Raw genomic sequence first — 24,057 nt, forward strand, 5'->3', positions numbered from 1 at the left:
TTATCCAGAAAGACTGAAGATTAGCAAGTAGAAAAGATTATTAAAATTTTTTAACAAAATTTTATTGATATATTGAATCACTTCTGTTTTGTGAAAGAAAATCCCCACTTCCCAAAGCATGTCCAGTAAGTCATGTTTTATTTGCTGGCTTGACAATTCATGGGTAACCAGACCTGGCAGAATCATAACTTAAATATTTGAGTGACCACTTAAGGATTTGTGCCAGAACAAGTAATAGAAACCAAGTCTTATGCACTGTCTCCACATAGATATCTGTCACTTCAGATTTTTTTGTATCTAAAATCACTTGTCATCCTTCCCAACTCAGTTTCCCCTGTAATTTCCTCCTCTTCTTCCCCTTTCTTCTCCTTCCATGAACATAAATTGTTTTAGACACTAGCTCTTTTTTTTGCTTCCTTTCATCATGTTTGGTAGTCTTCCTTCACACTGTCCCCTGTTGCCCTCATCGGCCTCGTTTAGATCTCCTTCCCTCCCTCGTGAGCCATGGCCATCATCTCCTACCTGTATGCCTGACCAGCCCTTCTCCTCTGCAAACTAATCTTCCCAAATGCTGATCTAATCATACCCCATAAATTCCTGCTACCTAAAAAGTCAAATATAAATTTGTACTGAATTCAGAGAATATAATAGTCTGATGCCAGCCTACTCACCCAATTTTATTCCTCCAAATAACATTCTTTTCTAGCAGGATTCCATTCCACACTGTCCCTGAGTCCCTCCCAGCTCCACATCTTTGTTTATAAATCCCATCCCAAAGAAATTACCCAACCAAAGAAATTACCCAACTCCTTCCTAATGCTTTCTAGATTATGTCACTCCTCCTTTTCTCTTAAGAAGTCTTCCCAAGCCATTGAGTTGTATTTTTTCAAATATTTATAATAATACCACTGTGTTTCAAATTAGAGCAAGTTTATTTTGCTCTATTTTCAAAATAGAGCAAATTATAGTTGGTTAACTCTTTAAAAAGAATAGTTTGTTCATCTATGAAGTATTTTATATTCTTTAAAATGTTAGAGGTCAAATAAATGAATCTTGTGAGATTGCCTTTTATTCTTTTGTGTTTTAGGTTTGGCTCATTAACCATGGACGGTGGCCTTCGCAATGTCGACTGTCTTTAGCTTTATAAGAAGTTCGAGGCAGGTTTCAGTTTGCACAAGAAAATAATGTTGAGGCATTAAATGAATGCCTGTATAGGTGGTCTCTTGTTTCTATATTTCACTATTTGATGTGGTCATGTAAATATGTATAATATTGTAAATACATAAAAATATATAAATTTTTGGCTGCTGTTAAGATGTAATTTTACCTTTTAACATTCGTAATTATATGAGGACATTTGACCTCAGTTAGCACTTAGAAGAAAGCCATGACCGATATTCTGAGATACTGATGGTCAACTTTTCTCAGTAAGGCCAACTAAGTCATGTATCTCCGACTGCCTGCTGAAAACATTTTTTAAGTGAAACCAAAATTGGCATCCTTACAATCAGTAAAGGCAGATTGTTGACACGTTTGTAAGTGACGGAATGGTGAGATAGCTTCTGTGAGTGGAGAGCTGAACCGAACCACTGTTGTACTGGGATCCCAGTTTTTTTGAGAAGGATCAAGTGGCATTATCCCAGTTATCCTCCTATCTGTTTAATTTCAGGTAAATTACTGAGCAAAATTTTTGAAGTGATGAATTATTAAAAACTGTTCATTTTTTATTTTGGCCATAAATGTGTAATTGTCATAAAAATTTTAGGATCATTTCAACTGTTTTAGGCTGTACATTTCTTCTTTAATTCTGCTTACTATTTCATGAAGAAATATCAATAAATTTCTCGATTTTAATGTAACAGTTTGTATTTTTCTGTGTACAACAGTTTGAGAAACAAAAGTTATCTTTTGAAAAATAATGTGGATGGTAATGGTCAATTAGCCTCAGAAATTGGACGAGGGACAATTCTGTGTCTCTTCTAAACCATTGATTCCAAATTTAGTAGAAGTTCTTTCATAAACATACGCTGTACAAATCCAAAAGAGAGCCTTCTCTTTGAAAAATGTACCCAAGGTTCTAGACAAAAGAATTGTGCTCAATACGAAATTATTTTATCCCAGAAGGATTAGGTTTTGGTTTTGGTTTCTGATTTCTTAGATGATTGAAGTATGATCATGTACAACCTGTATATCATGAAGAGACCATGTTTTAAAGAGTAAATAAATTTTGGCTACTATGGACACTGGAAAACTGAAAATGGATTAGGATGGTATTTGAAATCTCAAATTGATACTTGATTGTGGTGGGGAATTTTCAGTGTCACATGTTCACATTATAGAAATAAATACATGGGTAAATGGCATTACTTTGACTGTGACAGTTATCACCATCAAAAATTGTTTAGTCAGAGAATGTGTGGGGCAAGGGCGTGTTTAATCTCTTATAATTTTAATTTTCCATGTGCCCATCTAACATGAATGTCGTTAATTGTGTAGTTTAAAAGTTTATGTCACTGAATACTAAGTAATAATTGTACCTAAGTTATATGGTCAGTTAATATATTGGCAAATTTCATTTTTTTTCAAGCACCTCTAGAAAAGAACATCAATAAACAAACCCTTGCTGTGGGGACTGTATTTGTATAACTTGTGTAAGTTGTCCTGGTAAGATCAGTTCTTATCCACGCTAATAATTGGTTAAGACCTACTGTTCTGTTCCTCATTACAGCAGCACGTAAATCAAGCACACTTGCTTTCAATAGACTACTCTCAAGAATGCATCTTCATTCCAAACACCTCACGTCAATAAACGCATAGTGACTGCTCTGCTAACCAAATTTTCAGAGTTACTATGTAAGTAAAACTAGCCTTAAAATAAGTTACATCTCTAGTTTAGTAGCTTTTTTTTTCCCCCCAGTATTTGGATATATTTCCAAAAGACGGAGATTAAAAATATTAAATGTAACAAGTGAAAGAGTTGGTGAATTTAACTCTTCTTTTTTTTTTTGGTAGTTTTTTTAAGTTGATGTACAGTAATATACAATATTATATGTTACAGATGTACAATATAGTGATTCACAGTTTTAAAGGTTATATTCCATGTATAGTCATAAAGTAGTGGCTGTATTCCTTGTTGTACAGTATATACTTTTAGCTTATTTTATACACAGTAGTTTGTAGCTCTTCATCCCCTACCCTATTTTGCCCCTCTCTGCTTCTCTCTCCACACTGATAAGCAGTAGTTTGTTCTCTTTATCTGTGACTCTATTTCTTTTCTTACTATATTCACTAATTTGTTGTATTTTTTAGAGTCCACATAAAAGTGATATTGTACTGTATCTGTCTTTTTCTGACTTATTTCAGTTAGCATAATACCCTCCAAGTCCATCCACATTGTTGCAAATGGTAAAATTTCATTCTTTTTTTATGATTGAGTAGTAGTCCATTATGTATGTATACACCACATCTTTATCCATTCATCTGTCGGTGAACACTTAGGTTGCTTCTGTATCTTGGCAGCTGTAAATAATACTGCTGTGAGCGTTGGGGTGCACATATCTCTTCAAGTTAGTGTTTTGGGGTTTTTTGGATATGTACCTCAGAGTAGCTTGCTGTCATATGATAGTCCACTTTTAGTTCTGCTTTGGTTTTCCACAGTGACTGATCAGTTTACATTCCCACCAGCAGTGTACAGGGGTTTCCTTTCTCCACATCCTCACCAACATGTGTTATTTGTGTTCTTTCTCATGATAGCCACTCTGACAGGTGTGAGGTAGGATTTAATTCTTAGTGTAAAAAAGAGATTATGGTTCTAATAGAAGAAATAGTCAGAAATAAAATAAGTGAATGTAAATTATGTGGGGAAAACAGGGATATCTTTTAGCAAATAAAGAAATTAGAGGTTAGGGAAGAAATGTGGAAAATAATCCCATCATATCTTCTAAAGCTCCCATTTCCATTATTTTGGAAATGACCAAATACTGTGTAAGTGGCTTATAGCCCTTGTTAACACTGTCAGAGTGTCTCTTATTAGATATAAAAGATCTTTTCCTCAAAATATTCCTTTAAAAAATATAATACCTGCATCAGTAAGTTATCCAGAATGTGTTTTTGTTTGTTTTTTCTGGGTTTTTTTTAAGCGATGAAGTTTGCTTTTTGTGGTGTTCTGTGCTAAAAGAGGTTTGTTATTTGGAATTAAGAAAGGAATTACAAATTATCAGTATGTATAAACAGTCTCAACTGAAATGTCAGAACTTTTATTGTCCCATCAGAATCACAGCCACAACAAGAGCTAGTCTTTTTATCTTTGACCTGACTCCACTCAGAAGGGCATTTTTCACCTTGTACTTTTTGTCTTTGAGGAAGTGCTGTAGAAAAGTTAGTTACTCAAACATTTAAAACGTGCGGGGGCAGACACTGAAAACATAAAGAAGTCTTAATGCTGTCATTTTGGGCAAGATCCACCAGCCTACATCCTATTTTTAGGAAGAAGAGAGTATCAGAAAGTCTTACACTATGGTTTTAATTGGACTTTCTCCCCCAGTTGTCACTTAAAAGCAGACTCCTAAGCAAATTCATAAGAACTCATGGAAGTAGAGTAGGAAACAAAAACATCTGACTTGGAAACAGAAACTGGTAATAAAATAGTTTCCTTTTGTGGGTGTGTATAAGTCAGCTCCAAAAATGTAGTGTGTCACATAAAAAAAGCACTGTCCAAACGTTACATCAGGCTGTTTTAAGGGCTAATGTATAAGTTTATTTCTTTTGACATAAACAGAATGTACAAAGATCAGTTGTTAGATGTAGTTCCAGGAGTGATGATGGGTCTTTATCTTGTATACGCTTCTTGACTTGTAAGAATCAGTCAAATTCATTCTTTCTGCAATAGATTCCTGCCAAGGTTTAAAATACATTTCATTTTTCCGATACAAAATGTGCAAAACAAATGGGATCAAGGCTATGGCTTTTAGAAGTAGCTTGTTAAACACCAACAAGCCCTGCAGACTGCCGTTGCCAATTCTGTTGGATGCTGTGTTAGTGGATACTGGTGACTTTGTCCCTGTGTGAAGGTAATTGTAATTCTTTGGAGGAGGTGGGGCAGGGGTGGTGTCTATACTTAAAAATTATCAAGTGTTGCATTAGGTTAGAGTTTCTGAAGCTTAAAACTCTTTCTTTAGAAAGAACATCTATTAATACAGTTTCTAGTTATGAGGGCTAAGGTCCAAAGGACAGACCGAAGGAATGACAGAGGAAGGGGATTTAGGGCTGACAGGTGGTCCCCAGACATATTGGCTGAGAGAGAGTTCACAGCTAAAGTGTCACATGTGGGTGTTACTGTGTTTTCCTCATCCACGCTCTCGTGGAGGGCTGTTCTGAAGCACTCAATAGTAGGCTATGGCCATCAAAAGTGACTTTAACAAGACATTCAGAAGAATAGCCCGGCTCTTTTACTGGTTCCCCAAGTCACTAACCTGCTCAAAGAATCGGAAATCCAAGTTGCTCTGGAGCCAGGGGCGAGGTAAGTTATCTGAGGCTAATGCTTCATTTGAAATACATTTTCTTCTGTTAGTAAAATGGAGCCTCTCTCAAGTAAGGAGAAAAAAAAAAAAAGCTCTTAAAACCTTTAAAAAGTTATTTAACATGGTTTTCTGAGAGAAAATTAAGAGAAAGCAATTTGAAGATGATATATTAAAAGCCATGAACATTTTATAATCCAGTTTTGCTCTATAGGCATTTGGGTTTGGAGACGTTTTCTAAAGAGAGATGGAGGATGTTTAGCTTTTTTTTTTTTAAAAAAAAAAGGAGCTCTTATTATCAGTGAATCTCAATTTGCTTGTGGAATTAAAATACCTTAGAATAAGCAAAAAAAGAATAATCAAATACAGTCCCCTTCTCACAGAAAATTTAAAAAGTCAATGGACCATTTTATTTCTTTGGGTCAGTTTATACAGCATATTTTAGTCAAGCTTTAAGGTAAGATTTAAAGCACCTTGAGTGTACCGCTGCATTTCCATCTGGTCCTGCCTGGCTGGAATATGAGGAGTCCTAGAACAGGGGGTGGAGGGAAGAGGATACCTGAGCCTTTCTGCAGAGCCCAGCTCTCATTTTCCTAGCCTGCACCTGGGAGGAGGTCTGGAAGTGCCGCCGGGAACAAGGTGAGCAGATGCTCTTCCTTCAGTGTTTCATCTTGCAGTTGACTCAAAACTTAGAGCCTTTTGACACCTATGTGGCTCTGCATGTTATAAAAGAGCTTAACATTTACCCTTTGTCTGGTGGGTAATCCAGCGTGATACGATGGCATGATTCAAGAGCCACCACCATTCTTCCTTTACCTGATGCAGAAATGACTGTGGCTGTCTGATTAAGAACTTGACAAAGTGTAGGGCCTAGTACCTTTCAGTCATCTCTTTTTCCTTAAACTGATACTTCCATTCTTTTTCACTATCAAAATGTGTATAATCTAGCTTAATAGTTTAAAACTCTCAGGGGATGGGTGTGTGTGTGTGTGTGTGTGCACGCGTGAATTATACTGCAAGGAAGTTAATCTAAATTAAAAGTTACTATATAATTAATAATTATTAAGCATGTTGATGGAAATAGCACATCTAGATCAAAACCTGCCACACAAGTTCTGAATAGATGTCAACGTCTATTTCTAGTCCTAATGGTGCATTCAAGAAAGCTAATTTTTGATCCTTGAAAGCAAAAAAAAAAAAAAAAAAGTGTTGAAGGTTCTCCAAATGGGAGCCTAGATATATGTGTTAAATATGAATGTGATGTTTCACTCCTCTGGATTCCTGTTACTATTCCTGCTAGCTGAGAAGTATTGAGGTCATTACTGAAAAGAGGACACTGAGGGAAAAAAAAAAAAATGACTGATTGAAATTGGGGGTGTTGATGTAGCTTCTGGGTACATTAATGTCTTAGAATTAGACGGACCTTAAATGCCTGTGAGCCCAAGAACAAATGCAAAATTAAACAACTGGGATTTCTTAAAGAAGCGTAATAATTTGCCCAAGACAGAGAGCTGAAAGGTGACATAGTCAGGGGAAGTGAATTTTGGTTTCATCTTTGCCTGAATTTGAGCTCTTCACCCCACTTCAGAGCCCTCCTGGATCTGTTCCCCCAAATCATGAGAACATAGCCCTTCTACTTGCTGCGTTGATCTCATCTCTAGAAGAGAGGGGGAGTCTGTGAAACTACGAGAAGTTCAACTTATGAAGCTTCAAATTTTTAATTTCATACTTATAAGTGCTTTAGAAACAGCAGACCTTTTTGGAAGACCAGGAGGCATGAAAGCAAGTACTTTTGGAAATGCAGTGTTTCCTGTGACATGGTTTTCTAGACAGATCAGGAAAGTTCAATGTAGAACACCTTTGAAAATACCAAAAAGCCTATGTTACAGAATGAATCTTCTCTAGGCTCAAAACTTTCTTTTTTTGAGAGCATATAAAGTAATAATAGAAATTGCAACAAAGCTTCTCTTCCCAGATGTCAAATCTATTATTTTCATCTCAGCTCCTGCTGGAGGACATAGGGAGAAATTGGCAAGGACCCACCCTTAGCTTCCTTTAGTCACCAAAACACCAGCACGGTGATAGACCCATGGTAGGACATGCTCAGTGCTGTTGATGAAATGTGTGGTTAAGATGTTTTAATTCTTCATCCCACCCTCTCACCTGACCCAACAGGTCACAAAAGAACACAAACATGCATACATACACACAGCATCTAATCAAGTCTTTTGTCAATGGGGATTTTAGGACTGGTCACCATCAAATGATTTGGATGATTTGCCAAGAGAATTGAGAATTCATTCTTGATAATGACCAGGAGTGCCAACCCAAGAAATTAAGGGACCAGAAGTCTCCCCCTCACCCACTCCCCAAACTATTTGGCTGTGATTTCTATAGCCATCCACCTACTTGGTTTCAGCTAATGAAGCTGGGGATTCCACAGTTTCTGTGTCCCAGGAGGGGTTTAAAATGCAACAAAACAAAACATTTACAGGACTAATCCTGAGAATCTGGTTCCCTGGGGAAGAAAGAAGAGCAAGGATTTCCTCAATTCTATCCCCTCCCACTGCTTTGGGTTGCTGAACCCCCTCTGGGAATCCAGAATAGTGTTGCTTCTAGAGCAGCTACATTTTCCAAACCCAAGGTGTCAGGCACAGGGACGTGGTGTGAAGGGATGGGAGCTGACCATTGATTGATTCCAGAGGAAAGAAAGATGCCCACGTTTTTTTCTCTGAGATCACTTCTCTGTTCATTTGCTTAAAACCACATGGGCTTCCTTGTTTGGACGCTACTGTGTAGATAAAAATGTCCCTGTGGGTCCAGAAAACCCCTCCTTGCCTCCCAGGTCTGCCAGGCTTCAGCAAGTGCTCTCTCTAAAGATCAGCTCCCAAATTTGTGTATGATCCAGAGTCACTTATAGCCTAAGACCAAAGACTGAATTTGGGGATGGAAAAAGCAAGCTGCAACAAGCACAAATGTTTTTAACAAAGTGGCCTTCACGTCGGGCTGATTTGTCCACAACCCAGTTCTGAGTGGGTCAGTTGACCAGGGAGGGGCTGGAAAGCTGGTGGTGGGAGGGAGGTCCAGAGTCCCATCGGATTGCTGTTGTCACTTGCTAGCTGTTCGGGCTTCACTCATTCTTCCTTCTTCCCTTCCTTCCTCCCATCATGCTCGCAGCTTCCCCAAGAGTGAGATTTCTAAAGCACGTGTATGCTCACGTCACTGACCCTCCCAAGTCACACACTGCATTGTAGCTCCCTTCTGCTTACAGTTTTGGTTTGGTTTTTTTTCTGATTTTCCTGCACCACTTAACACCTCTCATGATGCTCCATGGTGTCAAGGTGCAGGGTCTAAAGAGGGTGCCAATGCTCTATTTGAGATCCGCTGACTTTTAAGGTACTTACTCCTTTGTATGCCATTCAAGGCCCAGCTCAATCCAACCTACATAGCCAGTCCCATCTCCACATACTTCCTGCATTGCATCCTCTGCAATAACTATATCAGCATCCACGTCGTGCTGATATACAAACTCAGATGCCTGTAAAATTCCAGGTGTGATTTAACCAAAAGGAAAGACTTCCCTTGTGGCTCAGCTGGTAAAGAATCTGCCTGCAATGTGGGAGACCTGGCTTCAATCCCTGGGTTGGGAAGATCCCCTAGAGAAGGCAATGGTTACCCTCTCCAATATTCTTGCCTGGAGAATTTCATGGACAGAGGAGCCTGGCGGGCTACCCACAGTACATGGGGTTGCAAAGAGTAGGACACAACTGAACGACTAACACTTTGATTAACCAAAAGGAAAAGTATCGGGTGTAAGAAAAATGGGAAATGGGGGGATTCTGGCAACCTGAAAAGCTCGGGTTCTGACTTCATCCTGTTCATCCAGTTGTTGGGCATCAGGTCTTAGAGTTTCAAAAACCTTTTTGTTCATCTGCTCATCAAACTTTATACCTGTTTCAAGATACTTGTACTTCTCTTATGGTACTTGTTACCATCTTGTACTTTGATTGTCGTTGTTTGTGTACATTTCTTACCTCTTCTAAACTGTTCATCTGAGAGGGACTAACCAAAAGTTCATGTCCTCCTTTTCAGAAGCTCTGAAAGCATCCTCTCCTCTTTTTCCTCCTTTCTCTCTCACTTTTTGGCAGACCTAACTAGCAAAGCTGTCCTGGGGCACAGGCATCTCCTGTCCTCATTGTCTCTTTGGAAGAGACATACACATTCTTACACTATTTTCAGCCTTTTAAAGCCCCATATACTCCACCTACTTGCGATCATAATGAGCTTTGGCTGTGGACGGGGGAAACAGGCTGGTAGGTGGCATTAATGAGTGTGGGTGAGATTCTGCAGACCTAGAATTTATTTGATTCTGCCCTGAATTTTTTCAAAGCTTACTTTTCTACTGTTATCTGTTTTGGAGTTTCTTTTCTTCTGGTAGGGTGATCAGGAACATAGAGATCTGCTGTCAGAACCGACTTGAGAATACAGATCAATTGATTCCTTGCTGCCACTGTGATGTGTAAAAGGAACAGTTGAAAGAGACATGATGTCAGCTCATTACTTCTGCCCCACAGGCTGCAAACAGCCGCAAATATGACAAGCCAGGTGAACAAGGGAGGGAGGGAGGTCAGTAGTGACCTCATCCCCCCACAGCTACTCATTATTCTAATTATTCTGAGGACCACAGCCACTTCTCAGTGTGAGACCACAGGTCCTCTTACTTCAGAACGTCCAGGGGTGATTGTTAAAACTTTGCCTCCCAAACCTCCAGCCTAAGGACCCGTACTCCTGGGGGAGGGGCTGTGACGCTGCAGCTTTAACAAGCTCCCCAGGTGGTGCTCATGCTGCCTTCATCCCGGGCCTACTGAATTACACACCCCTGCATTCGGGTCTCAGTATATCCTCCACACTGCACTGCCGTCCACGGTCGCCATCAGAGCACAAGGACCAAGAACTTGGTTGAGGTCAGAGCCTGGCTTGGCCACATATTGGTAAGAAAGCAACTTCCCCTCTCTCTGCCACAGCATCTTCTTTGATAATATAAAGATGATAATAACAGTACTTCTTAGGATATTAAGAATTAATGCTTACAAAGTGCCAGGTTCCTGGCTCAGTAAATTGTAGCTCCATTTCCCAATCCAGGAATTCCTAAACTTCCATCATTCATAGGCCATTGTTGCAATTTTTGCCATATTTGCATAAGCCTCTACTAGAATTCACTTAATACATATATATATATTACTAAATAATATACCCATTTTACTTAGCATCGTCCTAAGAAGAAATAACCTGGAAAATAATTGGCTTGGTGTACTATTATATTTTTACACATTAAAATGTGTATATGATTCAGGAAAATGTAAACTGTGCATTTCAGGTACCACCATGGTAAGTCTACCTACTACCAGCGGGAAACCCTGATCAAATCCAACTTCAGTTCATGAAACTGAGACTCTGGTTAAGTGGATTTTCAAAAGTTATACAGGGAGTGGTGGGCAAAGGCAGAACTAGAGGAATTCAGGTCTCCTAACTAGGGCAATGCTCCTTCCTTCACATCAACCTGGTGGTTATACAGTGTTCTTAAAAGATACATTGAAATGTACCGAAAATAGAACACTCCTTCCTGAGTCTGATGTCAGTAAACAGAAAATACCCTTATACATTAAATTGGCTACAAAGGAAAGCTTTCTTTAGCCTTGAGAAGACATTGAAAGTGCAGGTTCATCTAATTTTATCCCTAATAGCCTCTAAGCGGGTGTTGGAGAACAACACACAAGACAGGTGAGGCTGAGAAGCCAAGCTTCTGGGACTGACCTGTGCAGCTAGGGCTCCTGGTAATGGGGCAGACAGGCCTCCACCTGCAGAGGGGCAGCCAGGGCAGGCTCTCCTCCCCCTCACAAGCTTGACCTCACCTAAGTTACTTAACCTTTCTGGACCTCAGTCTGTAATATTCTCATAGGATTGTTGGAAATTTTAAGTACCATTTAGAGAAAATGCTTGGAGAAGGCAATGGCACCCCACTCCAGTACTCTTGCCTAGAAAATCCCATGGACGGAGGAGCCTGGTGGGCTGCAGTCCATGGGGTCACTAAGAATCGGATACGACTGAGCAACTTCCCTTTCACTTTTCACTTTCATGCATTGGAGAAGGAAATGGCAACCCACCCCAGTGTTCTTGCCTGGAGAATCCCAGGGACAGGAGAGCCTGGTGGGCTGTCGTCTATGGGGTTGCATCGAGTCGGACACGACTGAAGTGACTTAGCAGCGGCAGAGAAAATGCTTAATATGGCAGGGGTGGGGTGCTTTTCTTTTTTCCTTTTTTTTTTTTTTTTTTTTTTTGGCTGTGCTGGGTCTTTGTTGCGCATACAGGCTTCTCTAGTTGTGGCTTAGTTGCCCCATGCATGTGGGATCTTAGTTCACTGACCAGGGATCAAACCCACGTCTCCAACACTGGAAGGTGGATTCTTAATCACTGGATCACCAGGGAAGTCTCTTGTGTGTTTTCCTAAACTGAATGATCATATGCAAAGAAATACAATTAGCCTTGAAGTCAGAGCTTGAAAGGAATAAGGTATAGAAAACCTGCTACACCGAGTGGTCAGAACTTTAGTGTCTTTCCTGATCAAGTGAGTTCATAATTCTATGTATCTTTAATACAGAATGCAGCTACTCCCCCACAGTCAAGCTTTCAGGGAGTGCAATTAAGCACCATGTTAAGCTAATTGGTAGTTCTTTGCAGGGGTTCATGTTGAAGGTGCAGTGGGTCTCTGGTTTTCGTTGAGAAACCATTCATTTCCTACTTGGAGTTGATCCAAGGGTGAACACATGACCCAAGCCTGGCCAGACAGCATTGTTTAACACCTAGACATAGACATGTAAGTCCATCCAACCAGAGTCAGTCCTGGATCTTTCGATGGAACTTAGGAAATCCAGAAGCACTCTGTCTGCTAGATGCACACCAGGAGCTGCTGACAGTCATCTTGCCGCCCTGAGAGAAGACCTTCTTGAAGATGGAGCCATCACAGACCGGAGAATGAAGAGATGGAGGTAGAGCAAGGGCCAATGGTCTCGTTTGAGCCTGTGGATCCAGCCACACCTGAATCTAATGTATCCTTGCACTTACAGGCAGTATCATTTGTCTGCAAAAATACAGGGAAGCCTAACCAACAGATTATTCATTTGAATTGTTGCTATGACAAGAGAAGAGATAAATCTCAAGGGACTCAATTTTTGTATCTTATGGCAATCAAGCTGGGTGAGACATTTCCATTCAAGTACTATGCACATGCCCTGCTACCTGGGACCCTATACCCTTTTCTGCCAAGCCACTCCCATCTAAAGAGCTTAATCCCATAACTTGGGAGTCACCACAGTCAAGATAATGAACACATCCATTACTCCCCAAAACCCCCTCATGCGCCTTTATCATCCTTCCCTTTAACCCCTCCTGCCCCCACCACATAACCCCTCATCCACTTTCTGTTGCTGTACATTAGTTTGCACTTTCTGGAATATTCTGTAAATGGATTCTTACAACATGTACTCTTTTTTTTTGGTCTGGCTTCTTTCACTCAGTATAATTATTTTGAAATTCATTTATATTGTTGTGTATATCAAAATAGTTCCTTTTAAAAAATCACTGAATAGTATTTAAATGTGCCATAATTTGTTTATTAATCTGCTCATGGACATTTGAGTTCTTTCCCAGTTTGCTGCTAAGGCGCTTCAGTCGTGTCTGACTCTGTGCGACCCCATAGGCGGCAGCCCACCAGGCTCCCCCATCCCTGGGTTTCTCCAGGCAAGAACACTGGAGTGGGTTGCCCTTTCCTTCTCCAATGCATGAAAGCGAAAAGTGAAAGTGAAGTCGCTCAGTCATGTCTGACCCTCAGCAACCCCATGGGCTGCAGCCTTCCAGGCTCCTCCGTCCATGGGATTTTCCAGGCAAGAGTACTGGAGTGGGGTGCCATTGCCTTCTTTCCCAGTTTAGGACTATTAAAAAGTAATGCTGCTGTGATATTTGTGGACAAGTCTTTGTATGGACAAACCCTTCCCTTCCTCTTGGGTAAATACAGGAGTGGTATGGCTGGGTCATATGGTAGCTGTACATTTAATTTTTTAAGACACTGTCCAAACATTCTTCCAAAGTAGTCCTACCACTTTACATCTGCATCAGCAGCATGTGAGACAGGGTTCCAGTAGGTCCTCCCCAGGATGTGCTATGGTCACTTTGCTGTTTTAGCCATTCTAGCAGGTGTCTAGCAGCATCGCATTGTGCTTTTAACTCGCATTTCTCTAATGACTAATAATATCTAGCCTCTTTTCATGTACTTATTTGCCTGTGTGTCTTCTGTTTTTTTGATGAAGTCTGTTCAAATCTTTGGCCCATTTTTTAAAATGTATTTTTTATTGTTTGTTTACTCTTGACTGTGCTGGTCTTCATTGCTGTGCATGGGCTTCTCTAGCTGTGGTGAGTGGGGGCTGAGCTCTAGCTGTGGGCGTGTGGGCTTCTCTTGTGGCGGCTCACGGGCTCAGAGCACGGGCCCAGGAGTTGTGGCACAGAGGCTTAGTCACCTTTTGACATGTGGAATCCTCCCGGATCAGGGATCGAACCCATGTCCCCTGCACTGGCAGGTGGATTCTTGATCACTGGACCACCAAGGAAGTCCTGGTCCATTTTTTATATTGACTGTTTACTTTCTGAATGTTAAGTTTTGAGATTCATTGTATTTTTCTGTATCAGATTTGCAAATATTGACTCTGTCTTTCATTCTCTTGACAGTGTCTTTTGAAGAGAAGAGGCTCTTAATTTTGATAAAATCTGATTTGCAATTTTTCTTTTATTAATTACACTTTTGGTGTCTTATCTAAGAAATCATTGCTTAACCCAAAGTCATAAAGATTTCCTCCTATGTGTTCTTCTAGAAATTGTATAGCTTTAGGCCTCACATTTAGATCTGTGATACATTTTGAATAAATTCTTATACATCATGAGAGATATGAAGTTTATTTTAAAATATGCAAAAAACATATGCATGTCCAATTGCCCCAGCACCATTTGTTAAAAAGATTACCCTTTCTCCACTGAATTTTGTTCTTCGTTGAAAATCAGTTGACCAAATACGTGTGGGTTTATTTCTGGACTCTCTACTCAAATATTGTTTTATTTTACTGTGGTAAATATATATATAACAGAAATATTGCTATTTTAACCATTTTTACATATACAATTGGGTGGCATTAATTCACAATGTTCAACCATCATCACTACTTTTTCCATTGAAAAAGTGAACATATTTAAAATCTCACTTTTTCCTTGAAAAATACTTGGAAATTTTGAACTGCATTCCATCACACTCCCAGTTTTATTTTAATGTAAAAAGTAATGTTGATGCTTCAGGAAGATGAGCCATATTAGCCTTTACCTTTATGAGGATTCCACAGCACCCCTCACTCCCTGTTTGTGCAAACTCCAACTCAGAGGAAATCAGAACTACGGAGACCTCACAGGTCATCTAGAAGCGCCCCTTTGTTTTACAGATGCGAAAACTGAGAACCCAGATCACACACGGTAAATGACAGAGCCAGCTGAGGAATAAGAAAGGCTATTTTGGGGCTGCTGAGGGTTTTGTACCAAATCCTGACCACTTCCTTCTATGAGATCTGCCTTTGGTGAAATCAACTCCTCTCTCTGCCTCCAGGCACCAGAAAAGTGAAGCAAGGCTACCACCATCCTCACAGGACTAACCCCAGAGTTTAACCAAGGGATAAAAATGCTTCAAAGGTGACAACAGGGGGTGATCAGGGACAGAAGAGCACAGCCACTCGGGAGAGAAGCTTCCAGTTCTCCCAGGAGGCAAGAGCGACACTCAACAGCAGTTCATGCTCGGGAACTTCGGGTTTTCAGTACAAAGATAAAACAATCTCACTGACGGACCTGCTTGAAGAAGGCAGCCTTACTTCTCCTAATTCTTGACTGCTGTTGTAAGGGGTTCCTTTTCCCCAAACAGTGGGACTCGTGACCTGACTTAGTGTATGATACTTTCCTAGTATCCTTGGAAGTCGATAAAACCTGTTACCCAATCAATTAACAGCCGTGCTCATAAATGCATATTTTCTTAATAGGAAAAGCACAGGGCTTCCTTCAACAACAATTATAGCATCAGTGGGTAACTGTCTGGAGAGGCTTACCTCGATGCTGGACATCATTCTAAGCAGTTTTTTCTTGTTTTGCTATACCACTCTGCATGTGGGATCTTAGTTCCCCAACCAGGGATTGAACCCATGCCCCTTATATTTGAAGGGGGGGATCTTAACCACTGGACCACCCAGGAAGTCCTTTAAGTCCATATCAAAAGTCAGTGCAGTGGGGACTATCTTACAGAAGATGTAATGGAGGCACAGAGAGGTCAAATAAATTGCCCAAAGCCACACAGCTCACCTCGACCATGTGTGTCCAGAGGCCTTCCTAACCACAATACAGGCATCTCCAGATAAGACTGTGGACTGGGAAACCCTTGCCCTCTTCTGGCCTGATTTATAGACCTGGCTGTGAGAGTTTGACAGCCCTGATGAACAGGGCTGCTGAGCACACTGGTGGCCAGTTGGAAAAATACGTGAAGCCAGGGAGTGGAAGGAGGCCTGGCCGCCTGGTGGGCTCTGAGTCCCATAGGTCAGCAGAAGCTGACCCACTCAGCCTGTCACCCTCAGCTGTCTCTCTGCTGCACACGGAGCCAGGGCTTGGAGATGGGAACGGCGATTTATAAGCTCTCAGGCAAAATCAACTTTCAGGTGAAGAAAACCCACATACCCGGTAGGTTCCCCTGGCTTCTGACAATCTGACGGCACCCGGGCCACTGGGAGGACCGTCTTGACATTGGTTCAGTCGTTCGTGCCTTTGATGTTGCAGAAGGACCCAGCTGGCCTTCAGGGCTGGGGATAAAAGCTTCAATGGGGACTGCTGTTTGGGTTTCTTGTCATCTGAGTTCTTTTATAAGCCAGCTCACAAGTAAGCTTTATTTTCTTGTAGACCAATGTGCTTTCAAACGTTGCATGAGTTAAACAAAGGGTGGTGACAGCAAAGCCCTGCAGCTTCTTTCTGTTACGGGACAGCTCAGAGGCTTAATTTTCCGTAACAGATGGAGCAGTAACTCCAGCATTATTTTGACCAGTTATAAATATCAAAGACATGTGTTTTGCTGGCTAGATTCTTCCTAAAAGGATTCAAGGACCTCCAGGGGTTAGTCCTCAGCTCCCAAATCTTTCTTGATGAGCAACAGAAATTGCCTTTGGGCTCACGGTGTAGACAGGGGGTGATGGGAGCTATCTGGTGATCGGGGCACCGGTATGATCAGGAGAGTTTCTAATAGCTTCAGCTGTCAGTAGATCTTCATTGGCAACAAAATCGAAATGAGGGTTTAACAGAGAATAAGTAAAAGAGGGGTACCTCCCACTTTTCTCTTGCCAGTGATGGATAGAGTACCCATCCTGAGGCTATAAAGGCCTCTGCAAGGCTGTGGGGGAGCAGGAGGCGGCGCTGCTGTGTGTATTTAGAGTGAGAAGGTGACAGGGGCTGGCATGGACCCAGAGAGGAATTCTACCTGGTTTTAAGCCATCAGCTGTCTTGTTTCTTGCGTGAGTAGCAAGATGCTGGTCTTAATGCTAAGCAATGGAAAAGGTTGCCAGGGCTGTGTGTCTGCCACACACCGTATCATTACTATTGTCTAGAGGTTCTTACAAAACCAATAAGCGGTTGTGTTTCTAGAATTGCTTGCCTGGTCCTCAGGCAAATCATTGTCGTGTTTGATCATATCTAAGACACTATCAGTTGTGATGCTTTATGAACCACAAAGAAAGGAAAATGCTGGACTTCCCTGGTGGTCCGGTGGTTAAGACTCCGTGCTTCCACTGCAGGCGTCATGGGCTCAATCCCTGGTCAGGGAACTAAATCCCGCATGCCAAGTGGAGCAGTCAGTAAGGAAATAAATTTAAACTGATTAAAAAAAAAGAAAAAAACCTTGAGAAAAGGAAAGGAAAATGTTGTCAATTAGATGATACATCATTCATTGTAAGACAGTTCACTTCAGAGATGTTTACATGTTTTTAAAAAGTGCCTTTAGTATAGATGAAATTTGGTAGATAGCCTTCCAAAGTTCCTTTTAGTCTTGTAAAACAGTGCTTCCTCATAAAAGTATCCCCATCCCATTAAACCTTTGTTTACAAGAAGTAGATAAAACTTTCCCAAATTGGGTTTTGCTTTCTCTTTTTTGAAGTATGCTTTTCATAAAAGGAAATAGTGGGCCTGCTGTAGGCTTGACATGACAGTGAAAGAGATTAAAATTAATTATGAATGAGGGACAAAAATACATCAAAAGAGAGTATGTTTCCTAATATCCTTAGTAAACCTTGAATAGCTTGTAGAATATTTGACTATCACACATCTCTCTAATTCAGTTGGCCTATATTGGGTTTATTAGAACATCAACACATATAAATAATAGTGTCAGTCCAGTTCTCAGGTAAGAAAGGAGAGCCATGGAGCTCTTAAAAAAAATAAGGTGGTGCACACCTGGGAGAGGAAAACCATGGAGTAAGGGATGGAGTGCATCTTTGCACTATGCTCTGTGCTGGTCTTGTTCGCTTCTCTGTGACATGTGCCAGGGCTGACCAACTGTTTTCCTGAAACTTTCTCCTGTCTTGACTTCCTTTTCCACAGCCTTGCATCTTTCTCATCTCGCCTCTTAGAATTTTACTTCTCAGTCTTCCTCACAGCACCCCCTTCAGCATCAGTGAGCTTCCCTCATCCTAGTTCTTACTACGATGGAACAGCTGCCACTTTGTGTGAGCTCCTATTCAAGAGCATTCCCGGACTTAACGTGCTACATCATTTGAAGGCTCACGGGAGCATGGTGAGGCTCCAAGATGCCCTCTGCTCACAGAGGGTCACTTGAGCTTCAGAGTGGGCTAATAACTTGTGCAGAGCTTTACAGTAAGTAAGAGGCAGAGGCAGAGTTCAAATCCAAACGGTCTAACCAACAAACTACACTCTTTCCAGTAGGCCACTCTCCCTCTCAGACGGCTCTCAGCCATAACCCAGACCTTGCCATACATCTGAATAAGATAAGTGACTCCCCATCTCTGACCCCATCTCAGCGCTCCCTCCTGAACTGCAGACTCACTCACCCAGCTACCAGCTGGACATCCTCCTTCATAATCCACTGGCACCTGGATCTCAAACTGCCTAGAGCTCAGCCATTCATCTTTTCCACCGGTGTCCTTACCCTGTGGCAGACATCACCTGAGGGTCTCATCTTAGAGTCAGTCCTCTTTCTCCGAATCAACACCCTGACAAGACTAGCTGCATTGTTCGCTAGGGCTGCCGTAACGAAACACCACAGACTGGACAGCTTAAACACCAGGACTTGATTGTCTCACAGTTCTGGAGGCTGAATGTCTGAGATCAAGGTGTTGGCAGGTCTGGTTTCTCGGAGGCCTCTCCTTTTGGCTAGCAGGTGGACGCCTTCTCTCTGTCCTCACGTGGTTGCTCCTTGGGCTCTGTGTGGCCTGTGTCCTAATACACTTTTTTTTAATTGTATATTTATCTTTGGCTGTGCTGGGTCTTTGTTGCTGAATGGGCTTTTTTCAGCGAGCAGGGGCTACTGTTGGTGGCAGGGCTTGGGCTTGTCATTACGGTGGCTTCTCTTGTGGTGGAGCACAGGCTCTAGAGTCCACAGGCTTCCGTAGCTGCACGTGTGGGCTCAATAATTGCAGTTCCCAGGCTCTAGAGCACAGACTCAGTCATTCTGGTGCACAGGCTTAGTTGCTACTCAACATGTGGGATCTTCCCAGGTCAGGGATCAAATTCGGGTCTCCAGCATTGTCAGGCAGATTCTTTACTGCTGAACCACCAGGGAAGCCTTCATATACTTTTCTTATAAGAACACCAGTCATATTTCATCAGAGTCCACCCATGTAACCTCATTTTATCTTAATTACTTCTTTAAAGGCACTATCTCCAAATATAATCATATTCTGAGATATGAGGTTAGTCTTCAACAAAGGAATTTGGGGAGAACACAATTTATACCATGAGACTAACCTTTAGGCATCTCTAAAATCTGACTTTCCATCTTCATCCCTTTTAGTTGAGATCAATGCCATTTCCCACCATTATGATACTCTCACCATTATGATACTCTCACCATTATGAATATTATAAGTAATTTGTTTCTGATTACAAAAAGAATTAGATGAACTCTGTATAAAATGTAAAAAAGCACAAATAAAAAATAAACCCCTATAATTGGTAATTGACATATAGCCTTACCTTTTTTCTATGCATATATATTTTAAACACTGAATCATAACACAGATTCTCCTTAGTCATTTGACTGTATCATTTAACAGTTTCTCATGCCAGTGAATGTTATTCTCCAACATCACTTATTGATCATGTCACAGTATTCCATCACATGGATGTAACGTAGTAACTGACTTCCCATTGCTTCCGCATTTCTACCATTACAGTGAAGATCTCGCATCATAAGTCTTTTCCTCACATCATGATTATTTCTATAGGGTAAGTTCTTAGAAGCAGTGTTATTGGGTGAAAGTGTTAGTCCAGTCTGAAGATTTTTGATATATATGTTCACAAATTGCCTCCCCAAAAAGGCGGTTTCAGTTTGGACTCCTGCCAACACTGCTTGAAAGTATCAAATTCTCAGCATTCTCACCAGCACCATGTGTGTGCTAATTTTCTAGCTGAAAATGTTCTCTGGTTCTCACTGGGTGATGACAGAGCCAGCTTCCTTACAGTGAGTTCATTTCTGTAGCACAGCAGTCTCCAAAACAGAGTTAGCTCACAGGCCAGTTCTCACGCTCCTAAAATCTGCGACCTCAGTCTGCAGCCCACCCCTCCTCTTCTTCAGCCCTCCGTTCTGTCCTGTGGCACAAAAGGCCTTGCACGAGGGCCCCTGTCCAACCCCAACCAACACTACTGCTCCTGACTGGCATCTCCTGTTGAAGGAGGACCCAGGCAAGAAGACTGCATGGGCCCTGGGAGCAGGCTGGAGACCATTTGGGCAGAGAAACTCGGAGTCCTCGGTACCCAGCGAGTGATACCCAGAAGCTGGCCATGTTGGTTCTAGGTGGGCGTGTCCTGTGAGTTCCATAGGGAGAGTGTGGCCAGAGGGAGGCCAAGACAGGCATCTAGGCAATACTATGAGTACCTGCCAGTGTGCAAGATGAGCCCCTAGAGACTGAGAAGATAATAGACGTTCTATCAGTATTATCCTTAAATTTTTCTATTTTATACATTTTATTGTATATGTAATGTATTAATGCAGTAATTTATGTATACAATAATAAATAAATATATTGCTTACCCTGCATACATTAGAGACATATGTTCAATTTCCTCTCTCTCTCTGTCTCTCTTTTTTTAATGACAGCAGAGTGAGTTCAAAACAGTGTAAAGATGTCACCATAGGAATTATATAAATTGATGGTCTGAATTTTTAATCCATCTCCTTTCTTTAATCCTGCCGGTTCCCCTTCCAGTCTCCATACTGCTACCAGAAGGATTTTTTTTAACAATATAGACCTGATTTTATCACACTTGTCCTTTAAAATATTTCTGTTGTTTTCCTCTGGTTTGGTTTTTCAGGATTTCCTGCTCCTGAGTTCATCCCACCTCACAGCTTTCCTAAAAGTAGTCCCAGGGCCAGCAGCACTTTCTCTGTCCAGCCTGCATCACTTGCACAGATATGATGCTGCTTCTGCTTGAATTGTTCTCTCTCACCTCCTCCAGTGCCAACTGCCTAATTCCTAGGCTACATCACCTCAAGTAGCACCTCCTCTGGGAGCTTTCCCTGGCTCTCAAAGGCTGACTTGGGCATCTCTCCTGAGCCCCCACACCTTACTGTTGTTGCATTTGCCACACTGTGTCGTGTAGTTCATTTCTTATCCGTTTCTCACACCGAGGGCCAAGACGGGTCCTCTATGACTGCATACTGAACTGCCCAACAGGCCTGGGGAATGAAGTAGGCATGAACATTTGTTGCACGGCTATAAGAATGTGGACAAGCATGCAGAGTAAGTCCCTGCAGATTAGTTGACTCTGACTCTAGAGACTGTGGCTTCTAGGTCACCTCTGGATGCCATTAAGAAAGCTAGGTCCCTGTTACCCTCCAGTAGGTTTAATCCTGGCATCAGCACACAAAACATTTTTTATAATGATGATGCAGGCTGCTGTATCCTTGGCTAGAAGAACTACCTGTAGAGCCCCACTCAATGTTTTCCTCTAGGTTCTTCTTGCCTGGACACCACTTTCACAGAGAAAGTTATTTCATAATAAGGCCCCTTAAGTATTTCATAATGTAAGATGCCTCTTGGATGGGTTTCATTACTAGACTACTGTTTAGAGAAGTCTATTAGCTGGTGAGTAGAGTTATAGAAGTTCTTATCCATGTGTTGTGATCTGGCTGAAAGAGACCTTTTAGAGAGATTTACATTGGAAAACAGTTTGGGAGTTCCTCAGAAACTTATACAGAACTACCATATATCCCGGCAGTTCCTCTCCTAGGAATGGAAACAATCCGATGTCCATCAAGTGATGAATAGATAAAATGTGGCGCTTCCAGCCAGTGAAATATTCAACAATAAGGAATGTTCTGATACCCGCTACAATATGGATAGACCTTGGAAGGAGCTAAACACAAAAGGCCACGTGTTATATGATCCTGTCAAAACAAAATGTCCAAAATAGACAAATCTGTAGGAACAGAAAGTAGATTAGTGATTTCCAGGGGCTAGAGGAAGAAGGAAATGGGCAGTGGCTGCTAACAGGCAGAGGACTTGTTCTTGGGATGACGGAAATGTTCTGGAATTAGATAACAGTGACTACTGTGCAATGTTATGATTATACTAAAAATCATTTAATTTTATTTTTTAATTTGTATTTATTTTTTTGGCCACACCATGCAGCTTATGGGATCATAATTCCCTGACCAGGGATTGAACATGGGCCCTCAGCATTTAAAGCACCAAGCCTAACCCCTGGAACTCCATGAAATTCCCTGAACTCTCTACTCTTTAAAATGGTGAATTTTAATCGACATCTAGTTGATTTACAATGTTGTGTTACAGTAAACACAGCAGAGTGTTTGCAAAGTGATTCTGTTATACATATATATTCTTTTTCACACTCTTTCCCACTATATCAATAGTGTGCCACAGCGTGTTGAATACAGTCCCCTGTGCTACACAGTAGGACCTTGTTCATCCATGCTATACATAACAGCTTGTGTCTGCTGACCCCAGACTCCCGGCCCTTCCCTGCTTCACCCCCTCCTCCACTGGCCACCACGAGTCGGTTCTCTGTGTATGCACGTCTGTTTCTCTTTTGTACATATGTTCATTTGTATTGTATTTTAGATTCCAGATATAAATGATACAACATGGTATTTGTCTTTCTGTTTCTCACTCACTTGGCTTAGTGTGATCATCTCTAGATCCAACCATGTTGCTGCAAATGGCATCGTTTCATTATTTTTTTATGACTGAGTAATAGTCCATGTATTTTTATACCACATTTTCTTTATCCATTCATCCATCAGTGGACGCTTAGGTTATTTCCATTTCTTGGTTATTGTAGATAGTGCTGCTATAAACATAGGGATGCGTGTATCTTTTCAAATTAGAGCTGTATCTGGGCATATGCCCAGGAGTGAGATTGTTGGATCATATGGCAACTCTGTTCTTAGTTTTTTGAGGAACTTCCATATTGCTTTCCGTAGTGCCTGCACCAATTTACATTCCCACCAACAGTATCAGAAAGTAAGAAAACTGTTGCTTTTTCTCCACAACCTCTCCAGCATTTATTATCTGGAGACTAGACTTTTACTGATGGCCGTTCCGACCTGTGTGAGGTGACACCTCATTGTAGTTCTGGTTTGCAATGGCCATCTCCATGTCTTCTTTGGAGAAATGTTTCTTTAGATCTGCCCACTTTTTGGTTGGGTTGTTTGTTTTTTGTTGTTGGATTTTATGAGCTATTTGTATATTTTGGAAATTAAGCCCTTGTCTACTGACATCATTTGCAAATATTTTCTGAGTCAGTAGATTGTCTTTTCATTTTGTTGATGGTTTCCTTTGCTGTGCATAAACTGGTAAGTTTGCTTAGGTCCCATTTGTTTATTTCTGCTTTTATTTCTATTGCCTTGGGAGACTAAACTAAGAAAACATTGCTACAATTTATGTTTTGCCTATTTTCAGAGAATGTTTTGCTTATGTTCTCTTCTATGAGTTTTATGGTGTCATGTCTTATATATATTTAATTATTTAAGCCATAAGTGGTGAATTTATATTATGGGAATTTTATCTCAATTTTTAAATTGTGAAAATGACATTGATAGTGGTCTAATCTGTCTTTGTAAAATGTATTCACTGGTATCATGTTTGGATTTCAGCGAAGGCCAGGTTTTTATAAATGGCTCAGCATACCGCTATGAATAGGCCCTACACAAACACATGTCTCCATTACTCCA

At 41.1% G+C, this 24,057-nt stretch overlaps 1 protein-coding gene and 2 long non-coding RNA genes across 5 annotated transcripts in view; all 3 read left to right on the forward strand.

Annotated features, from left to right (window-relative positions):
• TBK1 (TANK binding kinase 1) overlaps nucleotides 1-1,859 on the forward strand; it is a 43,371-nt gene extending 41,512 nt beyond the window's left edge. For all 3 annotated transcript variants that reach the window (XM_006073565.4, XM_025283906.3, XM_044942507.2), the window contains one exon: nucleotides 1,088-1,859. In XM_006073565.4, coding sequence (XP_006073627.3) covers nucleotides 1,088-1,139 — 52 coding nt within the window. In that variant the 3' untranslated portion in view covers nucleotides 1,140-1,859. The remainder of the gene's footprint in view (nucleotides 1-1,087) is intronic.
• A 1,552-nt stretch (nucleotides 1,860-3,411) lies between these two features.
• LOC123333478 lies at nucleotides 3,412-15,600 on the forward strand. Its single transcript, XR_006550911.2, has 2 exons — nucleotides 3,412-10,507; nucleotides 15,214-15,600. It is a non-coding gene; the product is annotated as an uncharacterized LOC123333478 (long non-coding RNA).
• On the forward strand, nucleotides 11,893-13,108 carry LOC123333479. The gene is made up of 2 exons (XR_006550912.2): nucleotides 11,893-12,562; nucleotides 12,641-13,108. It is a non-coding gene; the product is annotated as an uncharacterized LOC123333479 (long non-coding RNA).
• Nucleotides 15,601-24,057: the final 8,457 nt, after the last annotated feature.

Source organism: Bubalus bubalis, chromosome 4, assembly GCF_019923935.1.
Source record: "Bubalus bubalis isolate 160015118507 breed Murrah chromosome 4, NDDB_SH_1, whole genome shotgun sequence".
NCBI lineage: Eukaryota > Metazoa > Chordata > Mammalia > Artiodactyla > Bovidae > Bubalus > Bubalus bubalis.